Source organism: Onychostruthus taczanowskii, unplaced genomic scaffold (assembly GCF_017590055.1).
Source record: "Onychostruthus taczanowskii isolate IOZ18803 unplaced genomic scaffold, ASM1759005v1 scaffold4, whole genome shotgun sequence".
Classification (NCBI taxonomy): Eukaryota; Metazoa; Chordata; class Aves; order Passeriformes; family Passeridae; genus Onychostruthus; species Onychostruthus taczanowskii.
The window spans coordinates 20,659,683-20,684,872 of record NW_024501459.1 but is presented as its reverse complement, the minus strand read 5'-3'; the positions used below and the strand labels follow the sequence as shown (position 1 = coordinate 20,684,872).

General features: G+C 36.5%; 1 protein-coding gene across 1 annotated transcript in view; it reads left to right on the top strand.

The window, feature by feature from the left end:
- Positions 1 to 25,190, top strand: part of STK3 (serine/threonine kinase 3) — a 128,514-nt gene that overhangs the window by 78,208 nt on the left and 25,116 nt on the right. Inside the window, exon 10 of the mRNA XM_041412923.1 lies at positions 3,457 to 3,632. Coding sequence (XP_041268857.1) covers positions 3,457 to 3,632 — 176 coding nt within the window. The remainder of the gene's footprint in view (positions 1 to 3,456; positions 3,633 to 25,190) is intronic.

Below are 25,190 nucleotides of genomic sequence, written 5' to 3'. Positions count from 1 at the left end.
TTGACCCAATTTCCATAGTATGCATTTGGTAGCAAGGAATTCAAAGGGGTTGGTTTGTTTTTTGTGTATAGATAGTCTTCTATTGCATGTATAAGGAAGATATTTATAAATAGCTTTTAAAATTACCAGCAGTGCTTGGAAAATCTTTAGTATTGCCTTATGTGTGAGAGAATGGAGACTTCCTTACCTGTAATGGGCCAACATTTTGGTACTTGGAGTCTTGCACAGAGACATTGGCAATCTTTTTGTTTATAACTATGTCTCAGCAATGAAACTTAAGTGCAGCCATCTCAACAGAAGAAAAAATTGGTTGTGAAAGGCCAGCAATGTGGTGGTGTCCTATCTTTGTGGTACAAACAGTTTCAGGGGTTTTGGGCAGTGATCACCAAGTAATGAACAGTTTGTACTAAAAAATGTGCATTGTATTTCTGGTTTTAATTCTACCTCCTTCATACTACTATCTCCTCTTGGATCTGTTTTCTAAATATGTGTTTTTTAAAAATTTAGATGCTTCCATTTTTCTTCTGCTCTACTCAGCTCTCATGAGACTCCACCTGTAATACTGTGTTCAGCACTAGCACCCCCAAAACAAGAAGGACATGGAGCTGTTGGAGTAAATCCAGGGGAGAACAATGAAAATGGTTGGAGCACCTCTGATATGAAAACTGGCTAAGACAGTTGGGGTTGTTCAGCCTGGAGAAGAGAAGTCTCATTCTCTACATAAGTCCCTGGGGAGACTTTGTAGGACCTTGCAGTACTTAACGGGGAACCTACAGGAGTACTGGAGGGGGACTTCTGACAGTGGCCTGTAGTGATAGGACAAGGCATAATGGCTTTAAACTGTAAGAGAGGGCAGGTTTGGGGTAGGTATTGGGAGGAAATTATCTAGTATGAGGGTGTTAAAATATTGGAACAAGTTGCCCAGAGAAGCTGTGGATGCCCCATCCCTGGAAGTGTTCAGGGCCGGGTTGGATGGCTCTTTGAGAACCTTGATCTAGTGGAAGGCATCCCTGCCCATGGAAAGGGAGTTGGAATTAGACGGTTTTTAAAGGTCCTTTCCAACTCAACCCATTCTATGACTATGGTTTTTGCTCTTTAGTGCTCTTTCCTGTAGTTATTTGGCATCCTTGCTGTTTACTTTTCATCCCTTCCTGAGTCCCAGATTCAAGAGATCAAGAAATGTCCTTGAGGTGATCTTGAGTTTAGTGGGGGCAAACTTGGGAGATTCTGGAGAACATGTCTGCTGTTTGGCCAGTTAAATTTAACCTGGAATTTAGTTCACTGTATTGTTAGTTGCTACTAATTAAAATACAGTGAGTAGAGATCCGGGATTAGAAAAAAAAATATGTGAAAAAATGTGGCAAAAACTGAGAGAAAAATCAGCTAAAAAATGTGAGGAAAAGATGGTTTGTATGGAAATAACAGATTGATTGAAGGAATCATTGTGGAGTTGAAGGAAAGCAGCTGAAGTCAAATTCACTAAAGCTTAGAGCACGACAGTAGAAGCACACATTAAAAAATGACAGAAGAAATCTTACTGGAACAGAAAAATTTAGGAACAGCAGAAAGAAAAGAAGCAATAAATCAACATGCAGTCTTTGCTTTTATCAAGAATGGTGTGGCCAGCAGGTCCAGGACAGGGATTGTCCCCCTCTACTGAGCCCTGGGGAGGCCACACCTTGAATCCTGTGGTCAGTTTTGTGCCCCTCGTTTGAAGAAGGACATTGTGGTGCTGGAGTGTGTCCAGAGAAGGGCAGTGGAGCTGGTGAAGGGTCTGGAGCACAAGTCCGGTGAGGAGCTGGGGGTGTTTAGCCTGGTGAAAAGGAGGCTCAGGGGTGACCTTATTGCTCTCCACAATGACCTGAAAGGAGTTTGTAGCCAGCTGGGAGTTGGTCTCTTGTGCCATGTCTCAAGTGAAAGGATGAGAGAAAATGGCCTTAGGTTTTGCTAGGGGAGATTCAGATTAGATATTTGAATTTCTTTTTTTTTTCACAGAAAAAGTGAGTAAGCATTGGAAAGTCCTGTCCAGGGAGGTGGTGGGGGCAACATCTCTGGAATGCCTGGAAGTGTCAGCAAGTGTCTGGATGTGGCACTTGGGGTGTGGTTGTGGTGATTATGGTGTTTCTAGGTCAGTGGTTGGACTAGATGATCTTGAATGTCTCTTCTGGCCTTGATGATTCTGTGAAAAGATGGCAGTACAACAATAAACATTAATGAAAAAAAGGGCTGCTATTAGCCGTGCAGCAAAATTGGAATGAATTAGGAAATCTTAAGACAAAGAAGATGGAAAGAGATGATGAAATAAGAAGTGGAAGAGAGGGGAAAAACCCACTTAGCGAATGAATAAAAACAAGTGTAAAGCCAGATAAGGAGATTAGCAAGTCCTAGTGATCTTGTAAAACACAAGCTTAAAATCTATTTTCAGTTTACCTTTTCACTTGTTAAAATAAATATATCAGATAAAAATTCCTGTTACTTTGTTATGCTTGTAATTTAAGTGTGTAGTTTTGTCTGATTTTTGGTGTTAGGTCCCCCCATCTTAGTTATTTATCTCTCATATTTTATTTGTGGAAATATATTTTATATATCTTCTTGTCAAATATGTTACACTTCCAGGAAGTGACATTTCATGTGTCAGTGCTATGCAGAATATGGTCTCTGAGGTGACAGTCATGTCACATTTATTATGTGATTTAGTAATGAATTTGCTTTGAAATCCCACAAATGAAAACAAATTTCAATCATTTAGGACTGAACATTTTATTTTTTTACCTTTAGTTTTGTGAAAAGGATAAAAGAGCAGGAGTTCATGATGATCCCTGTCTGCTTCATAAAGCTTTTGCAGCTCTTTGATGATAACAAAAAATCCCCCAGGATATGGAGACAGGGTGCTTTGCAACCATCTGTAGAGGGTGATCCTGTAATTTTCTGGGCATATTAATTGGTAATGAATTAAATTAAGCAGCATCTAGACACAATTTTTGTACCTGTATTTTGCAAGTTTTTTTTTCAATTTTTTTTTATTACTATTATTATTATTAAATCCAACCTTTACTGAAACTCTCTTCCTTTCCTACAAGTGCCTGTGGACCAGGCCTTGACGTTTCGGGGCATTCAGCACCCAAAGGGATGCTTAGCACCTCATGTTATTCAGTCTCTATAACAACACATGAATACTGCATGAAGTAACTTCTCATATTATTTGTGTGTGCAACACTGAAATATCTTGAACATTTCTCCACATTGTATCTTGCTAGAAAAATATCATACTTTGACTATGAGCTTTTATGCCAGAGATCCTCAGGGGACAAACAGAGGCTTGCATCACATACAGATGACTGTATTAGTTTCTGCAAACCCCAGGAAAATTAATTAGTGAAGTTTAGTTTATAGTGCATTAATTCTTTAATGTTTGCAGAGTTTTTTACCTTTTTTGTCTATTTTCTTTCAACTAAGGAAATGCTACTTCACCACAAGTTCAAAGACCTTCTTTCATGGACTATTTTGATAAACAAGATTCCAAGAATAAAAGCCCTGAAAACTGTAATCAGAACATGCATGAACCTTACCACATATCCAAAAACGTTTTCCCTGATAACTGGAAAGTCCCTCAAGATGGAGACTTTGATTTCGTAAGTACTTCTTTATTGTTTAATCTCTTGCATGCAATTTATTTTATATGTGCCAAAAATAGTTAATCCCTTTCTATAACTATATTAATGCAAATAAAATAAGTAAACTTTCAAGAATACTGTCCAGATATCTAATTTTTGTGCCTCATCCTGGTTGTTGAAGTAAGTACACCTGATTAACACAGGACTTTTTAAATGAGCAGTGGTGTGTGACATTAGAATACCTTGTAATTACTTTTTTAAAAAAATGTTTTTGGTTCCTTAAAATTTCATGTGCTATAACAACTTTAAAATTTGACCCAATACTGTTAAGAAAAAATAGAATTGCTATAGACACGTAATATTGTTGTCATGTTTTCTGGCTATCTCAGTAAAATGATAAGTATTTTAAAGTGGATTGGAGCCATTTAATCAATCCCCTTGGAGATGTTTAAGACCACCTACTGTTTTGCACAAGTCATCTTCTTGGTACTATTCCAATAGCATACATCTCTTTACATAGCATTATTCTACCTAACACAAGTTCATCTATTTTAGGTTGGAGTTTTTACCCTTCAAAATATTTGTAGTTTATTTTATTTTGCCTGTGTTGCAAATTATAACAGGATCAAAAAGAAAATGTTCCTAAGTTATAGGTGGCACTTAAAATGAAATATATAATTAGTGATTAGAGACTTGTAAGTAATTATACGTGGTTTTCACCTTGGCTTATTTTTTAACATGTTTCAATGTAGTCTTTGTTTATCTGTTGTGGATGAAATGTTCTTAACTACAGTGCAGTAGCTAAATATGATCATATGGTGCCTTTTTGAAGCACACTTGAGATTTCAAGAGAAAAATGTTGTGTTTAATTTTAGGTAACAGCTGTAGGTGGGGAATTTTCTTTCCAGTTTTCACTGCATTTCTACTTAAAGCTGACTCTTAAATTTAAACTACTGAGGTAAAGCCAGTTAAATAGCATAGTACAAGCTGTTGCTGCTAGAGAGTTTTGATTTAGTTGGATTTTAGTTTGGATGGAGTTTTTTTAGGTTTGTTTTATTTTTTTTTCCTATCAAATGCAGCTATCGTCATCCTGATGATTGACTAACAAAATCATTGCACTATTCATTGGAAGATAACTGGCCATTGTTTCAGTGGGGTTATTATAGTGGCAATAAAACTGCCTTTAGAACAATTTTAAATTCATCCTATCTTTTCCATTACTTGTGAAGAAATGCAGGCAAAAATTGTTCTTTTTGTAAATGCTAAGATGATAAATCTGTAAGTACTTACTCATTAATAATTCACACGTGGATAATCATGTGGAATTTGTTGACATTGCTTGTACAATGAAGTTGCCTTCTTGAAACAGGAATTTGTCCTAGAACAAAACCCAAGCAGATCTGATCTTCAGAAACTGAACTGCTCAGTTTTCTACGCATACCTTCCAAGTAGTGTTAGACTGGCAAGTACAGACTTCAGAATCCTAGAACGGTTCCTTCTAAAGGAAGGGACCTTTAGAGGTCATCTAGTCCAACTTTCCTGCCATGGACACAGTCATCTTTCACTAGCTATTTAAAGCTGTAACCTTGAAAACTTCCAATAATGCAGCATCCACAACTTGCCTGGGCAATGTGTTCCTGAGTCTGTTGGAATTTATGTGATGTGCAGTTTGTCCTTGGCCTCCTGAAAAGGCACTGTTGTGAGGCTCGTTGCTACAAAATTATTCTGATTGAAAACCAAATAGAATTTTTTTCAAAAGTGAGTAACTATTTGTATGAACTCTGTGTGTGATGGTATTTTGTTTTAAACATGAAGAAGAGATAGACCATCCCAAGAAAAATTTTAAGATGCTTCAGTAGTGGATATACTGCTTCAGAGTAGTCCACTCAAAAATACATTTCTCTGAAACATCTGATACCAGCTGATGTTGCACAGGATATGGGTTTTAACTGCCTGCTGATTTGAACCAGTGGCAATTATTATTTACTTTTATATTCTAGAAGCACTTCTATTTATGTTTTAGACAGTGAGTGGCAGTATTGGCAATTGGCCTGCAAGAGACTTTCTCAAAGGATAAATCAGTGGGCAGCATGCATAATATATTGTCTGTTCTTTGTGAGATCAACATGAATGTTTTCAGTTGATGACATGAAGTCTTTAAATGATTCATGAAAGGGATAAATTATGGAAACTTTTTGAACTAAATAATTTCATGCTGTTTTGTTTGGAATTAGCCTTAATGGGATCTAAAAAGGTAACCAAATTGTAAATGATGACAATCATAATTTTGTTTAAAGAAGGGATTGCTACACTAGAACTGAAATACAAATGATCAAAATACAACTTAATGCTAGTATATTCTAATAGTACTCCAGCTTCCTGTGTAGAAGAGGAAAGATGCTCTGTAAGCCAGAAGTCACCAAACTCATTTGCTGAATGATACCATTATTTCTTACCCTTAAGCCAAACACACCATGGCAGCTCTGGGAGCCAGTGAGCACTTCACTTGTGAGCCAGGGTGAATGACAGGGTCATGCTAAGAGAAATATTTAAATGTATTGGATGGAAAACACTACAAATTTATTAATGTATATGTCTGTTAAAGCATGAAGGAGGAAAAAGAAATGCCATTGAGATGGGAAAGAGAAGGGAAAAGAAAGTGAAAACAAACTTGATAAATCCCTGCAACTAATTAGTTTGCGTATCTTTGTATATTTTAAGGTGAAACATGCAGAACTGGGAACTAAGTCCTGTGGCCAAATAGTATATTTGCCTTAGGTCCTAGTGATATTTTATCCTATTCTTAGTCTGTCATACTGTCTGATAAAACATAGTTATTTTATTTGTTGAAGTGTACAAATACATGTAATGTGCATAGAGCAGTTAGTCTTACATACTTGCTGATGTTTTTAGATAAAGTAAATAAATGATATAGGAGACTGGTCTCATAATGGGGATAAACAAATATATAAAATAAGGCAAATGAACATGGTGCTAGGGCTGGTTTGAAAGTCTTGGTGTGAGCATAGTTTTCTGCCCTGATGTAAATGTTTTAAAAACTACTTGCCAACACAAATATAACTAGAAGACTTTTCCAAGAAAATAACATGCTTTGGTAATGCAATCTGAGATTAAAAAAAAGTAAATTTTAGCAGCATTAGTTGTTCTGTAAGTATGTATTTATGGTTTGGTTTTTTTCTCTGCTGAAGTACATCTGTTTTGAAATTTAAAAGCTCATCTTAATTCTTTTTCACTGATGCCATGTGGGAATTTAAGATCTATCTCTGACTTTTGGTCCTGCGGGCTTTCATTTCTGTGATCTGTCTGTGCTGGTTATTGATGTCCTGTTCCAGGAATTTATAAGAAAAAATTGTCACTGAAGACCTTCAAGTTTTACATGGCATTGAATCAGGTATATTGCAAATAATTTTAACTAAACTGAATTCTGTTACTGTATATACTCACCTTGAATATTACATTATTCCAAATTTACACTGTTGTATTTGCTTCTGGGTTTAAAGTGCTGTTTTTCATGCAAAAAGGCTGTTTGGAATTTTTGTGCTACATTTCTTCTTGCTTTATAAAAAGAAACAATAACCTAAGACATTCACGCTCAAACACTTTTGATTATTTTCTGTTCTGTGAGTAGGAATTTGTACAGAGTTGCTGGTTTTAGTCTTTGTTTTCCATTATTCTACTGTCTGGTTTTGATGTCTCATGATAAATTCTCAAACCTAAAAGTATGGGCCTTTGATATCAGTGAATATTAGGGAAATGTATTTCTGGGGAAGTAGTTGTAATGTTTTGTTTTGCTTTTTCCACTTCAGCCTTTGAAGTGCAGCTGTTGAAGCTCTGATTTGATTTACAGCTCTTTCAAAAAACTCAAACTAATGTTTATTCAAACTTCAGCTTTTATATTAAATTGTTAATGTGTATCTCACACTCAGGGATCATTGTGGAATTTTGCTTTCAATGAGTTCTACCAGTCTATAGGCAATTTTAATTGCATTTAAAGGCATTATTCCCTAATACACATTTTAATTCTTTTTAAGAGGCATGTGGCAGATGGCATAATTAAAGCAGTACTTTTAATCTTAGTTCTGTCAGTTTTACTTGGGGTTAAATGATGCTTTATGTGTGGCAAACCTTGATGCCAGTAAGTGTAATCAACAAGATAGTACTCATTGTGAGGAATAGTGGCATAATGTCATTGAATAAGTAAAAATGCAGTAAAGCTCTGTAATGTATGGGTGTGTGAGATTCCTAGGCATATTAATGGTGCACGGTATAAGCAGCTTTTCCATAAGGAGGCTTAACTGTTGACTCTTAGTTCTAGCTCAGAAGTCAGCAGTTTGGATCAGAATGAGAGCAAACAATGTGTTTGTTTCACTCATCTGACTGGCCAGTCTTTTTAAGAGCAGGGGGTTTTTTGTAGATATTTTGTATTCCTATGACCATGTTGCTGTTACGATAGCTTTGTTCTTTCCATGGGGAATGTTTCCCGTGAAATAGGCACATGCCAGAGAGAGCTATGTATTAAATGAGTAGTATAACTGCAGCATGTTGTTAAAGCAGTTTCCTTCAATTTTTTTACTGTCCTTCACAGTTGAAGATTTTATGTGGTATAACATTTACAATAGAAATTGGTTTTCACCAAGAAAAGGTAAACCTTTAATTCTGAGCAAGAAGAGCTCAACATTTTTGTTATGTGGGGGTACCCAGATAAATCTTAGCTTGTGAAATTGATGTGCAGTGTGTACATGTTGTGAAATAACCTGCTGCTTACATTTTTACAGTATCATGACATTTCAGATCTCATTAAGATGTAAAATTACCCTGGAAATCCTTCTGCCCCTTAGTAATGTGTGTTAGAGTGGGACATGATATTAACAAAGGATTTACATGAACCTAATTGATGATAACCTCTGGATTTTCATTAGTCAGAATGAGTTGCTAAACTTCATTTGCACAAATTGAATATGTTATTTCATTTTAAATGAGTCATTTACTTTTTGTTATGAGACAATAAAATGTAAAAAGGCAAATCTGTTTATTATAGCAATGCTAGGGTAATGATTTCTGTCTCTAGTAGAATTATTTCCAAACAGGAATGGTGTCCAGATTGTTAAATATTAAACAGTGAACATGTAGATCATGCTTTGCATAATAACTGCAGTATCATGTTTAAGTAGATGCATTTTGGGTGACTTAAAGATTCTGGAATAGCAACAAAAAAATAAAAAGCCATCTGTTACTGTAGGCAGAATATTTTCCTGGGTTTCAAAATGAATAAATACATTAGAATATAATAATTTTGGAATAGTAGTACTGCAGATACTGCAACTTCAGTTAACATTTACAAATGTATAATGTAGCGATTGATTCTGTAAAAATTAAATAGCATAAAATGACTGAAGACTATCTAGAATTAAATTAAAACTTCACTAATAAAGCTAAGCTGAGATAACTTCATTGGAAATATGTCTTTGTCCAAAATCTCGGCTGGGTTTATGCTGACTTTATTTAAGCAGTGGATGAGTTTGTTTGGAACAGTTCTCTTTCTAATTAATGGGAATTAACATATTTAATCTATTTTCAGTCATTTCTGATTCTCTTCAAAGATCTGAAAATTGTAAATGAAGTATTAATGTAGATTCTTTTTGCTTTGTTTTTAATTAGTTGTTGAATATCATGAAGCATTTCCAGATGCTGACAGGAAGAATGTTTCTTAACTAAGCAAGTATGAAACTTAGATTTCTCTGTTTACATGGGCCATACACTCATGAGGTAAAGGTATTATTGGTGCTGATAGTTTCCACACAGAATTTCATTCCACTCAGTTCAGGCATGGCTGAAAGGGGAGAGACTGTAAAATGAATTTAATGAAAATGACATACTTTTTCTACGTCATTTTGTGCGGACGCCAGTAGTGTGAACCTCAGCAGTGGAGATTTTCTGTACCTTTTCAAGTAGGTGGGTGTTAGAGAAACTTCTTGTGTCTTGGGTGATTATTTACAAAAGATGAGAGGTATGTGTTTGGGTAAGTCAATGGGAGAGGTATTTGTATTAGGAATCCACAGAGGATGGTTTGCACGTCGTGGTTTGTTAGGTTTATCATGCAGCTGTTTAGGAGGGAAGTTTTGCCAGTCTGGCATGTAAACCAGAAATGTAGTATTGGTTGCTGAGATTTTATAGGCAAAGATAACAGAACAACTTATTACTCTTTAAAAAAAAATTATAAGTCAAATACTTACTGATTTAACTTAATTCTGTTTGTATATTCTTATCATGAAAAGAGAATTATTATTCATGCAGAGAGGGGAAAATACAATGCCTGGGCAGAGTGTTTCTCCAACTGGTATTGAATACAGCATCCTTTCTCTTTGAATACGTCCCTTCTTCTGTTTGTATGTAAGTAAATAATTGAAAATCAATCCGAGTAAATTTTTAGGCTGTAAATAGGATCAATACTTTCTCTGAAATTGTAGGACTATTATAAGGCTGTTACTCTGACCACTGAGTCAAGTGTAACAAAGTGACAGTGCTACCCTTCAGCAGCTTTGGAAAGTGAATCTTGCTGTCTGACAAAGATTATATAAATTTTTGTATCTTAAAAGAGCACAGGAAACACCCTTCCAGAACAAAAGGCTTTTTGCGTTCTTACATGTTAAACAGAACAAAAGGCTTTCATTTATCATTGACATACAGCCCCTGAAGAAAAGGCAAGAGGTCAGGCTTGAATTGCAGTAATTTATTTGAAGTTAGATAGTAGGAAGAATGGATAACTACGTACAACAGCAGATTGCATGGGAGGGTTGCAGAAGTTGCCATTGTTGTAAGTGTTGAAGACCTGGTTATATAAACACATCAGGAACTGTTTTGGTGGAGTTAATCCCACTTGGAGCAGAGGATTGTTCTAGGTGACCTGCTCCTGTAAATGTTTCCGATGGCCTTATTTCCTCTGGCTTTTTAAATTACTGCTAATGCGTGATGTTTGTAATCATAAAAGATGTTGAGAACACTTACATTTTACAAGCTTGAGCTCTCAAAAATAGTGACATACTTAATTTGTTTGTTAGGAGCATCAGTGTTTTGGAGGAGCTAAAGCTTGAGTAATCTTAATCTATTTTGCTATTAGCAGACAAGTGTTATTTCCAAACATGAGTCTTCCTCTGGAAGATTTCAGCCAAGATTCAGTCAGTAAGATTTAACCAGGTTTTCCCTCCCAAAACTTTATAGGATCCCTGCCATCTTATTTTTATCACATCAAAAAGTTTCAATGTGCAGTTGGTTTTTACTTACAAAATAGTTTCTAGTGAGAAAACATTTCAAAACTTACTTTTCAGCCAACTTTCAAATTCTTTGTATAGAGTTAAGAATGAATCTACTACACACCAAAGAGTTCAAATGCTTCCATTATCTTAATGCCTTCTTTTTTACCTCATTAGCTTGGATGAGGAAAATGAGAAACTGAAGCATAGCTCTAGTATGTATATTTGGTTATACAGCATGTCTGTAATTTGTGCATAGTTTAAGAAGAACAAAGGAAAGACATGAGTGAAGCTGATGAGCTGGGACAGTGCTGCTGGTTTAAAGTAACATCTTGTTACCTTAGTAACCAGTTGTCTGTACTAATATACCTCTTTAGGATCATTGTGTAATAGCTCAGTAATGTGCATAGTTGAGAAGGAGTTTTGAGAAACTTGTAAAAAGGAAGTTGTGGCTGGACAAATTTTAAATGTTCCTTTTTTGTCCATCAAACCAATTCAAGTTCAGGTCTATTCTGTTTTCCCTTACAGCTAAAAAAACACCAAACAAACAGAGAGGGTATTTAATCCAAGGAGTTTTTCATGTTCCATGAATCAGTGTTAGTGTAAAGAGAGTGTGCCACACCTTTGTGTGTAATGTCTGATCTCCACACTGAATGTTCACACCAAGGAGTGCTTGTTCCAGCTCAGGGTTTCTGCAGAATTCTTTGAAATCATCTCTCTGTCAGTATCATGCAAATTTACCACCAGGAAACAAAATCTGCTCTTCTGCTCTTTGCTATGATAATTAATGCTAATGAAAAGGACTAAAAATAAAACCTGCCTCAGGAGAGTGGGTGGCTGGAAGATTGTTTTAAGTTAATTTTTATAGCTTCTTATTTTCAAGGAGGATTTCCTCATTGTGAGGTTTGGTAAAGAATGGGATGTTTTTATCAGTTTAGGGTTTTTCACTCCGGCCTCCTTTCCCTTTTTTTAGACTCAAATGGGATCTTGTCAGATAAGATTCTAACAATTTAACAGAAAAAAAATTGGATGAGCTTAGTGACTGTGTGGCTGCCTCTGAATAATCACAACACTTGTATTAGATTTCTGTGCCTTGTGTTTTGATCAGCAGCCAATAAGTACCATGTGTAGACTCTATATTAAGCATAGATGTTAACAATATTTCGTAAACAAAATGCTGGAAATTAAATGGTTGACATTTAGTACTATTGTGCTTAATGAGGAACGGAAAAAAAATCTGTGTGGTTTTAGTTTGCAAATATCTTGTAGAATTTGAAGAAAGACACTTCTGCACTAACACATGGACTTGAAGCAGTGGGCTTAAATACTTGGAGTTGTTATTTTGAATTAACATGTTCAGATATATTATTGGATTTGACTTAGTGCACATATATCAAGTCCAGGGATTGTCCAAAATACTTTGCCTTACATGTAAATTTTATTTCTTTTCTTATAACTTGCATAACTCAGAGATAAAAGGGAACTTCTGTGAAATCTGGGAGCAAAATTTGTATTTCTGTAGTTTCTGAATAACTCATTATTCTCATTTACTTGTATTTTTTAATGTCTGAAAAGTACGTCTTAAAATTACTCAGATATCATTCTTTTACATTGGATCTGTGACTAAATATGCATTATAATCCACATTTACTTTTGTTTATTGGGAGTTGTAGCATTGCTGTGAACTAGTAATTTTATTTTTGGTGGAAAAGGTAAGATGTGTGCATTGTAAATTTGTAATCAGACTGTTTGGAGACTTGACTTTTTTTTCATTCACTGATGTTATTTGTGCCTGGGCAGACATGTGCCTCATGGGCAGCACCTGAAAGTACATGAGAGTACTTTAAAAGGTTAAAAAACCCCTACGTGATATCCTCTGGTGTGTGGAGGGTACACCCACACACGCTACAAATCCAACAAAGCAAAAAAAAAAAAAAATTGACAAGTTTTTATACGTACTTTATATTTTTATTTTAGTAAAAATTTAAAAATAAGGCTATGCAAGCCCAGTATACAAAGCTGTGGTTATTGGCAAACTCTTCATAAAGTCTTAATCTCATACTTGCTAAAGTCAGTGGCAAAACTCCTACTGATGTCAATCTTAAGTTTCACTGCTCAGGCTGTTAAAGAAGCTACTTTCAGTTGTGTGCCTAAATGTGAAACTGCAGTTAGATTTTTGGGTTAGAAATTTCACAACTTAGACTCTTTCTCTCAGCATTCCTTAGTTTTAGGCAAGTTCACCCCATTCCTAAGAAAGAAACACTTGAAGAATTAACACTTTTCTGGCATCTGTTTAATGAGCATGGTATTACTTATATTTATGTTTGACATTAGGTGTTGTACAGATATAAGAATAGTAATCAGATAATCTAGTTTGTTGACATAAATGTTCCAGGACAAAATTGTTCAGCAGGACAGCTCTAAAGGTACAGTAGCATGGTTACAGCTATTTCAAGAAGCTGCTTGAAGAAGCTTGGCTGAGCACTCTTGACTTAATTTCAATGACAATTTTTAGTGTGCCGTAGTGAGAACTAAAATAAGTTACCTTAAACTATTTTGAAAAATTTAACTTACTTTGCACTGCGGCAGACTAGGGTGATGGGCAAAGTTAGGTCTGCAGCTGAGAAGGAGGAACTTTGTAACCTGTGCAGCCTTGACCACATGATGCTGTATGACCATGCTGTAGCACTTGTAGATGTGAATTAGGTGGAACCTCTAAAAATATGTTTGAATTTTTTCTTCCCTTGTGGTGTTGTACAGTATATGTGGTTGGTTTTTATATTTCAATATTATACTTTCAAGTAAGAATGGAGGAAAAAGTGTTCTTCAAAGACACAGACCAAACTTTCAACTTACCCTAAAAATTTATCTAGGTGAAAAAAGTTCTGTTAGTAAAAATTACTTGTCCTGAAATGACAGCCTCTTTTATTTTGTTGTGTCCTCTTTGGAGATTGTGCTTTTTGGCATGGGGAATTACTTGAAGTGTGAATGGAAGTGGAGGCTTTCTTTCTAAAGTGCAAACATTTGGATTACTTTAAGATTGCCATTAATTATAGTCCGATGTTCTAAATGCCACAGACAAGAAGAACGTGGATTCCACAGAGATAGCGAACCACTTAAAGATGCAAACTGTTATGCTGATAATGTTCACAGACATAGAAATATGGTATTTCTGTGGTGCTTGTGATATGTGTGTGTAGAATGAAGTGGACTTTTTGTTTTGCTTTTGCAAAGTTGTACATTTCATCATTATTTTTGTCTAAAGAGTTTCCATTAACTATTAGATTACGACTGTGAGTCAAGATGAAGAGACCTGTGTAAGTACACCTACATTCAGGCAGGTTCACATAACAAAGACATTAAATTAAAAAATGAAACTAAGGCTTCACCTTTTTTTTTTCTGTGGCTTAAAATTTGGCAAGATATGACCAACTGTGTGCAGTCCACCTTCAATGCTACTTTAGAAAAACAGAGAAGGAATTGGCAGGAGTGTGCTGGTTGTACTGCAGCGTGGTGTGTACATGCTCAACTGTTTCATTTGTTGTCTTGTGATCTGTTAACTTCCTTGTCATAGTATTTAAAGGCCTGTTTTGCAATGATTGTTCTTCCTTACATAAAGTTTTGAATGGTCCTTTGGAAGGAATGATGTTATGGCCAAATAATGCACCTTTTGGTTACTCTCAGTGGTTACTAGGATTTAAATCTAAAATTTTGCAGTGCATTTTTATTTAAAAAAGAAAACTAAAAATCTTGAGTCCCATACAGTTTTCAGGGTAAAGAATATTTGCAGAGAAAAGAGATGGAAAAGAGCTGATAGCTCTGAAGGGGATTTCTAAGGGATTTAGGGAGAGCAGTAGGTGGAGGGAGGCCAAACTCCATGTTACTTATGCATCCCTGTGAAACTCAAGAGCCTTGTTTTCTTCTCTCAGTGGGTTGATGACTCTATAGCAACAGCCCAGTGATTATCTCAGAGGTGGGCTAGTTCAAAACTACAGGGGAAAATAGTGACATTGGAAACAGTGGTTAGTTTGAAACTACCTGACCTGTTTTCCGTGTTTTAAAGAGCTGTTGCTATGGCAACAGCAGCTCACCGAGGATGAGCGCTGTGAAGTTTCAGAGGTTCGGCAGTCATGTGTGCGTGGAGCAGCTGGATTGCTTCCAGAATCCAAGTGTGCTCCCTGCACCCACCTTTTTTACAGGTTCTTATGCTACCCTAGAATTAGCAGATTTGTTAGAAAACATATTTTCCAAACCCTGCTGAGCAGTTTATTAATTTAGCTTGATTTCAGTTGATTTCTTCCTTTGTACATCATCTCATCTAATTGCTGCTTCCCAAAATAGAACACTTCCAAAGAGTGATGGTACCCTGTGGTCCTCATACTGTCCTGTCATCAAATACAATGGTAATTTTCTTCTGCAGTTCCATATCCCATGTTATGGAAGTCAGCAAACATAAGCTGTTAGACCATAGGTTAAGGAGAAATAAATTCCAGAGCTGAGACACATTAATTGAAAAATTACCTGACAGTTCTCATCAGGGAATTGCTATCTGAAATTCCTCTACTGCTGGCTGTTGCTGTTATAACATGTGGTGATGAGAGGATTTTGCACATGGCCAGTTCAAGACACTATTTTACAGTTTGAAATTGAAAATTAGTGCAGTGAACTTTGCCTGGCATCCAGAGTGTACTGTGCTACTTGTGAGAACTGTCATTTACAAGATGGACAGCAATATAGTATGATAACAGAAAGGTTTGGTTAGTAGAGGTGTAATATAATTTTCAATTTAGGGAATTTTTCATGTTACGAAGTTAGAAAAGTGGTTGTAATGTGACCCATGTCTAAAAAAGAAGTACATTCTTGCCAGGCACAAATTTCAAGAGGAAGCCCTTGTTTTTACTGTCCTCAAATTCACAGGAGTAGTTGGGACCCAGCAAAGCACCTTAGTTAAGAGTAATACTGGAGCCTTTGCCTTACTGAGTGGGACAATGACAGAATAGAATACTCTAGCTGCTTTATTTTTTTATTTCCCAAATATGTTGGCATTATTTTGGACTTGTTCTTGTTGAGCCATGGATTGAAAGTCTTCCTTCACCTCTAACAAGCGGATTATAAGACCAAATATGAAGAAGAATGTTCATCTGTGATCTTTAGTTTATTGGTTATGTAGGAAAAAGTAGTGTTTTTAAAGGGTTCTCAACTAATCTCATTAAATGCAAAAGCGAGTTTAAAAACTGTGTTCAGATGCCGAAATCAAATGGTCAAAAGTTAAGGAGTGATGCATTTATGATCACTTGACCCCTTATGGGGCCATTATTTAACTGAGTTTTAATCCACAGTCATGTAATTAAAGAATGTGTTACAGTGCTATAATTAGGAAAAAAAGCAGAATTAAGGTTGCCTAAGGAATCATAGGATGTTCTTCCCCAATGTCTTTCAAGTATTTGACTTAACATTCTTTCACAATTTTATATATAGAATCACAGAATGTGATTTCATATCAATTTATAAAGGAAAATGAGGGAGAAAAGCAGTGCTTATTCCATGCACACACAAAAGCCTTTCATTACACACCATCAGTTAGATCTAAGCACTGAATTGTTAACTACTGATGCCCATATCACCTCTGCTGACTGGCAGAGAGAGGAAATCAAAAGGAGGAATAGACTACTGGGAGTCTGGATGGAGGGAACAGGGAATACAACAAAACAAGGAAGGTCACCTTAGTCTTTCTGCTGATCGTGAGGTAAGATTAATGTGAGCAGATGCTTTACTCTGGACAAGACACAAATGGCTTTGACCGCCAGTCGTAGTGGCAGAGAGTCAGTCCAGCCTGGCCTTCGTGTAATAGTGCACGCGTGACGGAGTTGCCCAGTAGATGTGTTACAATGCATGCTGAGATGGGACTAGGGACTGATAAGGTGTGAGAAATTATGTATCAATTATTTCTGTTTCCATTAAAGTGTAAGTAGCCTTAAAGTGCTTTTTTAAAAGGGAGCTGGGCTGTGTGATCTTTAAATGTCCCTTCGAACCCAAACCATTGAACGATTCTATGAATATGCATTTGTGGCTCAGAGAGCCATTTGCAGCTGCGTAAAAAAGCACATGCAGCAGGTCCAGGAGGTGATTCTTCCCCTCTGCTCAGCTCTCATGAGTGTTTACCTGAAGTGCTGCATCCAGCCTTGGAATCCTCAGTGCAAGAAAGATGTGCATTTGCTGGACTGGGTCCAGAGGATGGACGCAGAAATGATCAGAGAGAGGAAAGGCTGAAAGACTTGGCGTTGTTCAATCTGAAGAAGAGAAAGCTATGAGGAGTTCATACTGTGGCCTTTCAATATCTATGGTGGAGTTCTAAAAAAAGATGGAGAGAGACTTTTTTTACCAGGGCCTGTAGTAGAAGACAGGGTGCAATGACTTTAAACTGATTCAGTGAGCTGTAAGTGCATTTTTGAATGGAAAGATTTTTTTCTGTGGTTGCTGAGACACTGGAACAGATTGCACAGAGAACTTGTAGATGCTCCATCCATGGAAGTGTTCAAATATTGGATGGGGCTTTGAGCAGCCTGATCTAGTGGAAGATGCCCGTTCCTATGGCAAGAGGGTTGTATTACAGATGGTCTTTAAAGGTCTCTTCTAACACAAATCATTCTATGATTCTATGAGGACTATGAGGAGGGAAGGAGTGGCAACAAGGAATTGTTACTGACTGACCATAACTGCTCACCCTCTATCCCTTTGTGTTGTTGGGGGAGTAGTGGCTATGAGTAGCAGGCTGTAATGAAGGAGTGAAGTCAAGCCTGGGAAGAAAAAGAGACCAGGTGTTGCTTCAGAGGTTTTCTGTTGTTGGTTGGTTTTCACCACACAAATCTATTTATATTGGCAATAAATTAAATTTGCCCCATGTCAAGTATATTTTGCCTGTGATGATAAATGGTAAGCAATCTCCCTGTCTTTATCTTGAGACACAAGTTTTCTCATCCTATTTTCTCCCCCATGCCTCATAAGGAAAGGGAGTGAGCACTTGGGTGGGCATTTGGCTGTTAGCAAGACGTATCCCACTTCACCAGCTAAGACTCATTAGAGCAATCTTCTGTAGCTAGAACTTCATCTTCTTCTCTAAGAATAAGTTTTCATGATTTGTATCAGGTCTTCTCTCTCTTTTCCTGATACAGCACTTCTGTCGTGCAGTCACAGCTCAGTAACTAAGAAGTGCCATTGCAGATGCTTGCTTTATTGGAAAAAGTGCCAGGTCTGGTTCCCTCTCAGTGATCTAAAGCACAAATACCATCTGTCCTACAGTTAAGATCACTTCAGTGAGTTTCTACATAACTGCTCACACATGCCAGATACAGAGAATCAGTCTAGCTGCTTTTTTATTTCTTTTTTTGGAACTGTCCTCAAATTGCCCCATGACACATGTACAGAAGTACTTCTTCCAAATTCCTACTCATTAAAGTTGTCAGCGTTTTCTGGAACTTCTTAGAAGAAGGCCTTGTCTGCAGTACAAGGGCTGCAGGGTGGCCTGAATGCATTTCTTGGCTGTTCAGTGGAGTTGACTTGCTGTCCTCAGAATTGTGACTGTCAGAGCTGGCTTGGAGTCTTCTTGGTATTTTGCAACAGCTAGATGCTTGGCAGGTAGGTACACTCATGAATGTGTCAGTCTTAGAGCTGGTGATGTTCATGAGGCAGGCACATGCTTTGTTCAGATATACCCAAAGGGCAGTTGTGGTTGAAGCAATTGGTCCCACCTGGTCCATCTCACCATGTTCTCCAGTGAGGTAATTGAGGCTTAGGAAGATGTATGTCAAGAATGCCAAGAACATACCAGGGCAATAATTTCTGTGAACAAAAAAGGAGGCATGAGATCTTTATGCTCTGCAGAAAAGGTGACTATATGTAGAATTGATATATCTGTATAAGACTCGTATTGACTAATCTTCATAGCATTGGGTAGTGGGGACTGGGCAATTTTGAGTAAACAGGCTTCAGAAAGATACTCAAGCCATTTTGTGGGACTTGAGATGCTTAAATGGGCCTATTTTTTCCCTGATAATGAAGAGGAAATATTTTTTATTAGGTGAATAAGTATTTTTCATTGTGGTCTGGTTTATCCACAGGGTCCTATCTGGATACCTCTTCAATCCACTAGTCACAGTCATTTTTCTCATCTCTTTCCTGCAACTTTATTTACAGATTTACAAAATATTCCAAGCTGGAAAGAACCCATAAGGATCATCGAGTCCAACTCTTAAGTGAATACGGGGATCAAACTTGCAACCTTGTCATTATTAGCATCATGCTCTAACCGACTGAGCTAATTTTGGTATTGATTATTGGTAATCCTTAGAAAGCTACAATATTCAAAAGACCTAAGTTATCCAAAGCTTTGTGAAGGCAGTTTTTATTCTACAATCTCTTCTCCACAATAACAGCTAGTTTTGGGTTTTCAGGCTTACTATCATGGGACTTTCATTGCCTGATGCCTTAAGTGTTACTCCATATTGTGGAAAGTCTCCTGATCCTACACTCATCCTCTAAGAACGGCCATATCAAAGTGCTCAGAAGTTCACTATATGAAGTTCACCCACAGCCAAGTGAACCAGTTTCTGTGGGTGGTGGCCAGCTTTGTAGTCATCCTCTATGTTTTAAGGGGGAGGTCTCCTTGCGCTTGGACAGAATAAGTTTTTGAAAACAAAAAAAAAGCAGTTTTTCTTTGGGCACTCTTTAGAAGTACACCTTGTTTCTGGAATGAGTTCATTGTATTCTTCAGCAAAATTTCCCAATAGGAAAATTTAGAATAAGAGTTTTCTGGCTGATCTAATGAACCAGCATTTTATTGAGACTTTAATGTTACCTTTATATCCCCTTATGGATCATCCCTCTAAGCTCATGGCTGTGTGATCACTCCTTCAATTTTTTAATTCTTTGAATTCAAATAGTATTTTCTAATGATTGCTACATACTTAGGAAAATATATCTTCAGTCATACTGGCTTTCTTTACGTTGGAAAAAACTGTGTAAGTTTGAATTTTATGTGATTCCTGCAATGTGTGACTGAAACCAGGAAATCACCCTGCCTGTGTTCTTTCTAAAGTCACACGCATCTGAGATACCAGTTTGTTTTTTTTTTAATGTAGACAAGAAAGTTTAGAAAGATTGTTCAGCTTTCCAAAGAGATGGCACGTGTGACTGAAACCAGGAAATCACCTTGCCTGTGTTCTTCCTAAAGTCACACACATCTGAGATACCAGTTTTGTTTTTTTTTTTTTAATGTGGACAAGAAAGTTTAGAAAGATTGTTCAGCTTTCCAAAGAGATGGCAAAAATGCCTGTGTGTGTGGTGATTTCCCTGCAGGGAGATAGTGTGGTAGCATGCTGGGTCAGGATCTACTGCAAGAGAGCCAAAGGTGTGATTCATGTGTTGTGCTTTGAGATGAGTTGTGCTTTGAGATGAGAAATATGTCTATCCCTGACACTTGCAGATTTGTCCCTATAAATTCCATATGTGATTTGGCTTTTTTGTATGCATGGTACCATCACTGAGGGCTTCCATGCATGATGCAGCTCAACTGGTTCTTAAGTACTGCTTTCCTTAAGGTTTTACATATCCTCACCAGTCAAAACCAGTGGTTTCAGCTTGGATTGGAATGGAACTTCTCAAGAAATTGCATTCATATGTATATTTCTAACTCCACATGAGGTCTCATTAAAAGTTACTGGGGATTCTAGATGTGAGGAACCAGGGACACACATTTACCAGTTGGTACCTCACATATGCAACCTCTACAACATGGCAGCATGCATACGCCTGTGAGTATTTCAAAGACCAAAAAACCCCAATCTTTCGAGGGTTGTGCATAGAGTATCACATTTCAGGACATTCTGGTTATTGCCCAGTAGCTTATTTTAGGTGATGCTGTATATTATTATTTATAAAAAAGAAAAAAGACCCTTTTGGAATTAAACAGGAAGGATACTTTTGCATTCATCCACTAGTGGAATGAAATAAGAGGAATTAAGGGAGAAGAAGATGTAAATTCAGAAGAAACTTCCATTTGAGGAATCCTACATCAAAATGTGTGGTTCTTTGCATAACAACCACTCAGTTAAGTTTTGGGGTTGTTAATTTCACACACTATTGCAAGAAAATGAAAATAATAAAACCACCATGAGGCTGCAATTCTTCTGGTAACATTGGAAACTGTAATGCTTGTTCTCTTACTGCCAGGTTTATGGTTTTGATTTTCTGTTTGGGCGTTTAGAAGAACTAGGATTTCTGTTCAGTAGTAAGGCATTCTGGGACAAAGATGAAAGGAGAAACTTCAGCAGCAATCAGAATTAGAGGAAAACTCGGACTGCAATCTAATTGTAACCATATTAGAGAGGCAGAGTTGTGGAGGTAAATACTTGGTGTAATATATTGAGTTATACATTTACATGTTAATATGACTATAGAAGACATTTATGTTCTCTTATTTCAGCAGCTATTGGTATTTTTGTTAAAACTAAAATTCTTTGGATTGCCATGCAGTATGAAAAAAAGAAAGACTAGAAAGAAGATGGCTCTTGAAATTGAGTAGAAGGTGGATGGAGTTTGGTTTTTTTTGAGAGGCTGCTTTGTTTCTGTTGGAACTGGTGTCAAATCCCAGTCACCTGATAACTTTGTAAATAGAACACAGAGTTAATACCCATTCTGCACTTTCCTGTGTAAGACTAATGAGAGCATTTGCAACCCTTGTTTTAAAGGTTTTTTCTTGCCTTTTGTTTCCTCTTGCTGGTATACAAATAGATGCACTTTGTCTCTTCATTCCACCTTTTCAATCACTAGAAATGGTAAGCACAACACTCTGTGGTACCACTTAATGAAGGAATGGTTAGATAAAATAATTTGTATGAAATTAATCCCTGTCAGCCGTGATTTGTCATGTTTTTCGGTATGGACTCTGAAGATTTTCTAGCCAATAATTTGTACCTGTCAACTATTTAAGTTTTCTTATATCTGTAAGGTTTATCTCTGGATTTGCCTCTCTAAGAATACCTAATTACACTCCTTGACTCTCTTATCCCTTTCTTTGTGAGTACCAGGTTTCTACCTCTAATTCAGCAAAGTATTAAGTTGGCTTGTCTATGTTATTTATGTTGTAATGTACAAATTGTGTCTATAATAACACTTCTGTAGTCAAGAGTCTATCTTCAGTTATGTAGAAAAATCTGCAGAGTCTTGAGAGTAGCTTGCACCTGCCACGAAACTGTGAGTAGACAGAGTTACTGGGAAAACACCTTGCATTTGAGGAAAACTTTCCCCTGGTGCTAATTTGTGGGCAGGCAAAGTTTTTCCGAAGACGTGGATCTAAATATGCTACTGCTTGAGAATCATTGACTTCTGACCTTATCTCTTTGGAGTTTTCTAGAATAATCTAGAAAAATTGCCTCTTTAGATTGTAGGGGAAGAATTGACCATGTTATTTTCCTCCTTCAGATTAAAAGCAGAAAGATCCAAAATATAATAAATAGACAATTTTCTTGCAAAGGATATGAAAGGTAACCTATGTAGACTATCATAATTTTTTGTGGTCTTTCAAAATTTGTATTTCAGATAAACTTGTTTCACTTTACCTTTATATTTTAAATAAGACATAACATAAAGAAAACATTAAGCACAAAACCAAACAAGTCTACTGGTAATATCCAATGCAATATCCAAAATGAGAAAACTGCTTTATTCTTTCAGTGGTTTTTGAGCTCCTTGTACTTGGGATGTGTTCACGTGGTAATTTGAATTTGAATACATGTGGGAGATTGTCCTAAAGTAAATTAGCAACTAAATATTTATTCCAGTAGTTTCTTTTCTTACATTTTGCTCTATTATTTTTATTTAGTAAGATAGTTTTTGTCCAAACTATTATTAATCTAAAAAATGAGAAATTAAATTCCTTACTAAATGATCTTTTCTATATCCCTACTAAAGTAGATGTGCTACCAAGTACTTTTTTCAGATTAGCGTAACATGTCTGAATTGAAGGTACTTCCATTACTTTCTTTGGGGGAGGCTGTGTCACAATTTTATAGATCTGACAGCTAAACAATATTTTTTTTATCTTGAGTTTAAAATTTTATGATCTTATGCGTGGTTAAAGCTCCTTGAACAATCTTCAACAAGTCCTACTCCTCCAAGGAGGAATAACTTATTCAAGTTATATAGGTTACTAAATCTTCCCTTACATGTCTGCCTTAGGGAGAATATTGCACAACTAGAACAATATATATATATATGAGTGCTTAAATACTTACCCCAGGAATTATTAAAAAGATTTGACATTCATGTCTACTTTGAAGATTCCTGAAACACAATCAAGTGATCAGTAGCCGTAAAGAATATGGTTGGTTCCCCCGTGTGTCGGTTCTGTACGTGCATCAGGAGCGTTCTCAGGTGGGAATAGCTGGTTCCCTGGGAACAGGACATCTCTCAGCGGAACTAATTTTAAACTGTGACAAGTCATCCCTGGCTCTGGAGCCATAGCACAAGAAACCCTTGTAAAAACCTTGTAAAAACCCTTATAAATGCCTTGACAGCAGCCAGGGGAGATGAGCTGGGCTGTGTGTCATCTTCTTGAAGGAGCTAGTTTTTCTCCCTACAGTTGAACAGACTCTAGACAGAATCAGAAAAAAGGTTTTTGAGCTGAGTCTCTTTTTTTTGGACACAAAGACAAAATACTGCCAAATGAAAAACCAACCAAACGAAAGCCCTCTGTTGTTTCATGTGTAAGCTGTTTTTAGATACCATGTAAATAAATTATTGGTCTCACAGAAGGAAGAGGTTAGCCACTGGCAGACAGCAAGGAATTTATCCTCAGGGATGCTGCCAGGATTATTAAAATACTTATGTATTGTAGAAAGGAGAGATGGACCCGTTATCTTCAGTCTCAGTGTGTCATTCATGTAATTTGGTGGTTTATAGGAATGCTTTTTTATAGTGGGTGATTTTTTGCCTTAGACTATATTGTGAGATACTATTCCTGTTATTAAGGGCTTTAGAGAAGAGAGTATCTACTACTATACATATCTTGAGATAGGTTAATTAAATTCACTACTATAAGTATGAATGCCAAGTTATGGAAACAGTTTGAAACTTTTAAGTTCATCTCTTGGTTCCAGTACAAAGGAAGAAAAGATAATAGGGATGAATTTACACTCATTTTTAGCATTGTGTTCTTATTCTCACTATAGGTTTGCCTTTCTTGCAAAATTTTTGACAACTATATTGTGCTGTCATTTGAACTATAATATAATTAATTATGTGCTTTGAACAATTCAGAGACTAATTAATTTCAAGTTTTTGGATCAGATTTAATTGAACAAAAATATTATTTTAATTTGCTCATATTATGCTTGTGAAATGGTGATTTTTATTTTTATTTTGCTATTTAAGGAAAACACCTTCAGGAGAAACTGTCATGATTTTCAGTTTGTAGTTAAAACTGTATTTTAACTATTTGTGCCCATTAATTTCAGCGTTTGTGAGAGCATTTTGCCCTGCACAGTCTCAAGGCTTTTTTCCAGATTGCCTTTTTAACTGCTGGTGTTGATTTTATTCCTCTGTGCTAATGTAATATGCCTGTTTGCTCCTGGTTGTTTATGTCACTAACATTGTTTGATGGACAGGATTATTTCCATTTCAATGTAGCTTCTTAGCCATGCTAGATCTGAAGGGAATGAAATACTGTTTGAATTTATGACACGTTATTTTTGTAGTATGTTAGTGGGTGCCATGTTTGTGTGTTTGGCATATAGCCTATGTTGTGAAAACAGGATTTTCTGGTAGAGCTAAAACAACATAATTGCACTGACAGAGACCTTTTGGTTGAGGGAACACAGTGAGAAGGATTCTGATCTGAGTATTTATTCAAGGACTTCCTTAATTATAGACTAGTAATGGAAAAAAATTAGTAAGTGCTGTTGTCATGAGAATGATGACAGAGAAACAGAAAGTGAGTGATTTCACAATGAGTTCATAGCAGAGCGGGGATAAGACACAGGAGTCCTGCATCAGGTCTCATGTGAAGTATAAATTCTGCTCACTCCCATGTATCTCATCTTCATTTTCTAAGATGTATTACTTTGTGGCAAATCTCATTTAGATCATATCCCCTCCTGGACAGTTTGCAATGTGTCTGTGTCAGGCAGTAGAGTCTTGGTTTGGATGCTATTGCAGTTCAGTGAAATAATTAGTGATACATATAGTTATTTAATCACAGTCTATTACATATATAGTTTATGTTGTAAAATCTTTTCTTACTATTTCATTT